The sequence below is a fragment of the Zonotrichia albicollis genome, chromosome 4 (assembly GCF_047830755.1).
Source record: "Zonotrichia albicollis isolate bZonAlb1 chromosome 4, bZonAlb1.hap1, whole genome shotgun sequence".
NCBI lineage: Eukaryota > Metazoa > Chordata > Aves > Passeriformes > Passerellidae > Zonotrichia > Zonotrichia albicollis.
In genome coordinates, this window is record NC_133822.1 from 18,638,315 (window position 1) to 18,643,626 (window position 5,312).

Consider the following 5,312-nt stretch of genomic DNA (forward strand, 5'->3'; position numbering starts at 1 on the left):
GTCAGACACCACATCTGGGCCCCTGGAAATCTTTAGTGCCTGAGAGAACCTACAGTGTCACACAGCACCTTGGGGGCTGCCCTGCCTGGTGTGTGAAGATGGCTGTGGAAAGGGCTGGAGAAAAGGGGACCAGAGAGGAGTGCACGATTCCTCTCATGTCCACCACACCTGCTCTGACCATCTGAGGAAGCTGCTTAGAAAACCCCTGGACTCTTTGCTCATCTAGTCTCTTGAGCACACAAACAGGACAAACCCCAGTGCTGTTTTTTTTTTTTTCTTTCCCCGAGTAGCTGACATCTAAAATCTCAGCAGAGGTTAGTTTAGAGACATTTCTTAACCTAGTCCTTTATTTGCCGAGAGGGCAGGAGATCGTTTTGGCACTAGGAGCCAGCAGCCCATCATCTCCGCCGGCAGTGGGCTCGGGGTGCTGCGGGTCGGGGGGCTGCGGGTCGGGGTGCTGGTCCCCGCGGCATGCCCCGGGCTGCTCAGCCTGCCCCCAGCTCCGGACCTCATTGGGGACGTGTCGCAGAGCCCAACCCGTGCAAAGCAGCGCGGTGGGACGCCGCTGTCACAGACAGCCACGACTCAAAACCGGCCGTCACCATTCCTCAGGCCTCGGGATGGGGTTCGTGTTTTTGCGGGGTGGAACAAACCCCGCCGGGCTTTGCGGGCTTGACAGAGGGCCCAGAAGAGCAGGCTCGGGGGTGCCGTCCCACCCCTCTCGCTTTTCCCTTGGCTCGCCCCGTCCCACCTTTAGAGCCGGCGGCGGAGCAGGGCAGGGCCGGGCGAACGGGGCGGCGCCCACCGCTGTGACCAATGGCACGGCTCCGCTGTTTAAATCGACTCGTTCCTGTCAATCATTCTCTCCTTCGTCAGCCTCCCTTCAATCGCCATATTGGGCTCGTCTCTTCTTGTTTTTTTCCGTCTCGCTTTTACTACGCGTCGGCGGGGCATCACCGGCACCAGCGCCATCACCACCGGCGGCGGACCCGGCACCGCGGGGGCAGCGCCGCGCTCCGCTCCTCTCCCGCCCGGGGCTCCCCGGCGGCGGCGGCAGCAGCGGCGGCTCTCGGGGCTCATCCCCGGGCCGGCGCTTATGCAAGGGCGCCTCCTCGCCCCTTCTCCGCGGGCCGAGGGCGAGCGGAGCCGAGGCGGGGCCGCAGCGCGGGGCAGCGCGGAGCGGAGGCGCGGAGCGGAGCCGCCGGGCGGAGCCGCCGGGCGCCGGGAAATAAAAGGCGTCGGAGGCCGCGGAGAGAGAGCAGCGAGCACAACAACCCCCGCCTGGAGCCACAGCGTGCGGGGAGATGTCAAACGTGCGCATTTCTAATGGGAGCCCTACCTTGGAGCGCATGGAGGCCAGGCAGTCGGAGTACCCGAAGCCGTCAGCGTGCCGGAACCTCTTCGGGCCGGTGAACCACGAAGAGCTCAACAGGGAATTTAAGAAGCACCTGCAGGAGATGAAGGAGACGTACCAGAGGAAGTGGAATTTCGATTTCCAGAATCACAGGCCGCTGGAAGGCAGGTACGACTGGCAAGCCGTGGAGAAGGGGAGCTCGCCCGACTTCTACTTCAGACCCCCCCGGCTACGGAAAGCCGTCTGCAAGTCCGCTGGCCGCCAGAGCTTGGATGTAAACGGGAATTGCCAAACCGTGGTTTTTGTCGGTTCTCAGGGAATCTCAGAGGACACTCACTGTGTAGCTCAAAAGACTGATGTTTCAGAAAATCAGACGGACTTAGCAGAGCAGTGCACTGCCCAGAGGAAAAGACCCGCGGCCGATGGTAACGTACCCCACGGCTCTGCCCCTCGTCCCACTCGTGTCAGCGCCGGCGCTCCGGCCCCTCCGCCCCTGCCACGCGTGGCACCGGCTCGGCGTGCCACCCCCCGCCCCTTTCCCCCTAAAAAAGCCCGGGTAGTGTTTGCAGTCCCGGGGGTCCCGCCTTGAGTGGGAGCCGGTTGATGATTTGCAAGGAAGAGCCCTTAGACGCGGGTCGGATCCCGCGACCCCTCGCCTCCCCATTGCGGGGACCCGGGCTCCTGCGCAGGTGGGAGGAGGTTCACAGCGCTCAGCAAAAAAGGAATATGGATTTTATCCGAAAAGAGAAAACTTGGGTCTCCTACCTAGGGAGAAGCCCATTTCCCCAGCCCCTGCTTGCATCACGCAGCCGATACCTGACATGGGGATCTGGGAATATTCCCCCTCGGTTCCGTCTATCCCCCCTGGATGCTGAGCAAACATCTGGAAGGAAAATATTTTAATATCTTTCCTCTCCCCTCCCCGCCGCCCTTGTTTTTAATTTTCCCCTCTTAGATTCCTCTCCTCAAAATAAAAGAGCCAACACAACAGAAGAAGAGGTTTCAGAAGACTCCCCCAGTGCCAGTTCAGTGGAGCAAACACCCAAGAAATCAAGCCCGGGAAGACATCAAACGTAAAGCGTTTAGGTCAGTTCCCTTTAGGGTCTGGCATTAAGGGAAAGAAGGGGTGACCGAGTGTCTATCCCGCATCTCTGAGGGGCTGGGGAGGGGGCTTCGAGCCCCTGTGGGCTCTCCGAGGGGTGTTTTCTGCGAGGAAGGGTGGCTTTCCCCGAGCGCTCGGCGATGGGTGTGTGTGTTGGAGGGTGGGGAGTGGGAGGCGCAGGGCTGAAAAGAACAAAACAAGGAGCGAAGCCCAGGCTGGGCTCGGCAGCGTCAGGGGCTGGGGCTGCGGTGGGACTGACCCTGCCTTCCCGGGGATGGGCACCGAGGGCACCTTTCCCAAGGACCGTGCGGGTGCAGGCACGGAGCTGGAAGCGCGGCTGGCGCATTGTGTCAGATGCCAGCGGATTTCGGGGGGCTTCCCCTGTCTCTCGTCCCCCCGGGGCTTTTTCATCTCCCGTGTCTTGCCGTCGCATGTCGCGGCCACCTCGCGTTGCAAGTCAAGAAGTCGGGTTTAAGGGGAATCCGGGCACTTTCTCAAAATCCGAGCGATGCAAGGTTGTTTTGTTTTTGTTTGGTTTGGGGTTGTTCCCCCCCTCCCCCTTTTTTTTTTTTTTTTTGTTTCTGTTGTTTTGGTTTGGTTTTGGAGGCTGGCAGGGGGAAGGGAGCGGGTTAATGAGAGGATGGGTTGTGCAGGGTTTTTCCTTTTTTGCCTTTTTTTTTTTTTTTCTTTTTTTTTTTTTCCTTCTCTCCTACCCCCTTTTTGTTGTTTTGTTTTAAGGCCAGGGCTGGGGCGGGGAGAGTTGGTAAAAATTGCGCCGGCGGTTTGGGAGCCGAGGTTAGGAGCGAGGTTTACAATAAAACCATTTGCGATTGTGCAGAGGGAGAGAGAGAGATTAAGCTGTAAAGCAGAAGTTGCAACAAATTAGTCCCGCTGGGGTGAGCCATGCGAATGCCGCTGCTCCCGCCCGCTTTTGGGGGTGGGGGCACGGGGGGTCCCCCCGCCATCCCCGCAGCCGGGGATGGAGGATGGAGCGGCCGGGGGGGCGGCGGGGGCCCCGCCCGCCCCGGGGATGCGGTGTCGGTTTGAACCGGTTGCGCCGCGGATCGCGTTTCTTGTCGATGTTTTCTAATCGCTTTCCCTTCGTCTTTTTTTTCTCTCTCTTTTTTTTTTTTTTCCTTCATTATTCCCATTTCAGAGCGCAAAGGATGTGCGCGTCCTCGTTTGTCGAGTGCGGCGGGTGGCGATGAAGAAGAGAGGAAGATGTAAAGTTGTAGTGGGAAAGGAAAAAAAAATACATATCGCCGATCTCCAGGAGATGGAGGTCCTGTACAAGCACTGAAAAAAAAAAAACAAAACAAAAACAAACCAGCAACAAAAAGCAAACAATAACACTAAATTTTAGGCACTCTTAAAAGACCTGCCTCTAAAAGCATTGGATGTAGCATTGTGCAATTAGGTGTTTCCTTATTTGCTTCATTGTACTACCTGTGTATATAGTTTTTACCTTATGTAGCACATAAAACTTGTTGGGAGGGGGGAGGGACTGGAAGAGGGTGACCGATTGGAACTTGCTTTCACAATCTAGCAAGCCAAGAAATCTATGAAGAGAAGCAGTGTAGGTTTTGTATTACTTAAAGATGTATTGTCCCTTTCAGTGGGTCCACAGTGTTTTTTCTCTTTTTAAAAATTTTTTATAAGATTTTTTTAAGATTTTTTTTAAATGTATCATTGTGGTAACTGTTCAGAGCAGATTATTGTGAAATTTCTTCCTGCTGCATTGAACTGAAGAGGTGGGAGCTGTGATGATTCCGTTAGATAGTAGCAGAAGTTCCCCGCCTTCCCACCCCCCCAAATCCATATACCAAAACTGATAGCTTGTAAAAGTTGTGTAAAATCATCCCACCTGATTACATTGCCTGATTTTTTTTTTTAATTTTTGTTTAACCTAATCTGGAAGGCTTTTGCTCTGAATCTGGAATATTGTTGTTTTCTGATCTGACCCACTTCCTGAAGTGTTTGTGTGTGAGAGGAAAAGGGATACTACATCTTTAAACAGTATTTCTACGTTGCCTGTGTACCTGTATGTAAAAATAAAAAAAAAGTTTGAAGTGTACCTGTGTACATAACTCTGTAAAGACACTGAGAAATTATACTAACTTATTTATGTTAAAAGATTTTTTTTTAATCTAGAAGACAATATTTTTTTCCCCATAAAGCCAAAGTGGCATGTTTTTGTGCATTTGTAAATGCTCTATTTGGTAGACTTTTTAGAGGGTTTTTTCAGTTTGTTTTTTTTTTCCTCTTTTTTTTTTTTCCTTTTTTTTCTCATGATTAATATGGCTGTGCTTAAAAGGTTGCAGACTGAGCCAATTTAATTTTTTTTTTTTTAATGTGTGGGGAAAAAAAAATCCAGATTGATATTGTTTCTCATCAAGCAATCAATAAAGAAAACTGCCATATATAAGAAATATGGTCTTCATTAGTGTGTGTTTCAACATCCCTCAGCCTGGCACAGGAGGAAATAAGACTGCAAGAAATAACAGTTTTCCTTTGAGTATCCATCTCTTTACGGGTCTCTGGCGGAGGTGAGAGTAAAGGATGCAGCACCCTTAGTGCAGCGATGCCATTTGTTCATGGAAGGGTGCTCAGGCACTGGAGCGGTGGTGGAGTGTCCATTGCGGGAGGGATTTCAAACACGTGTGGATGTGGCACTTGGGGACAGCGTTTAGTGCTGGGTTAGCAGCTGGATTCGAAAGAGGCCTTTCCCAAAATAAATGCTTCTCTGTGGTAACTGGGAATGATGTGCCCTCGTGGTGTAAAAGAGTGGAATTTCCTGTATCAAAATGTTTTTGGGGTTTGGGGTGGGGTTGTTTTTTTTTGAGAGAGAAGAGATAT

The 5,312-nt window shown here is 52.8% G+C and overlaps 1 protein-coding gene across 1 annotated transcript; it reads left to right on the forward strand.

Annotated features, from left to right (window-relative positions):
* Positions 1 to 846: 846 nt before the first annotated feature.
* On the forward strand, positions 847 to 4,530 carry CDKN1B (cyclin dependent kinase inhibitor 1B). The gene is made up of 3 exons (XM_005482713.4): positions 847 to 1,779; positions 2,310 to 2,440; positions 3,613 to 4,530. Exons 1-2 carry the CDS (start codon positions 1,305 to 1,307, stop codon positions 2,429 to 2,431), a joined length of 597 nt encoding a protein of 198 aa, XP_005482770.2. The 5' UTR covers positions 847 to 1,304; the 3' UTR covers positions 2,432 to 2,440; positions 3,613 to 4,530.
* Positions 4,531 to 5,312: the final 782 nt, after the last annotated feature.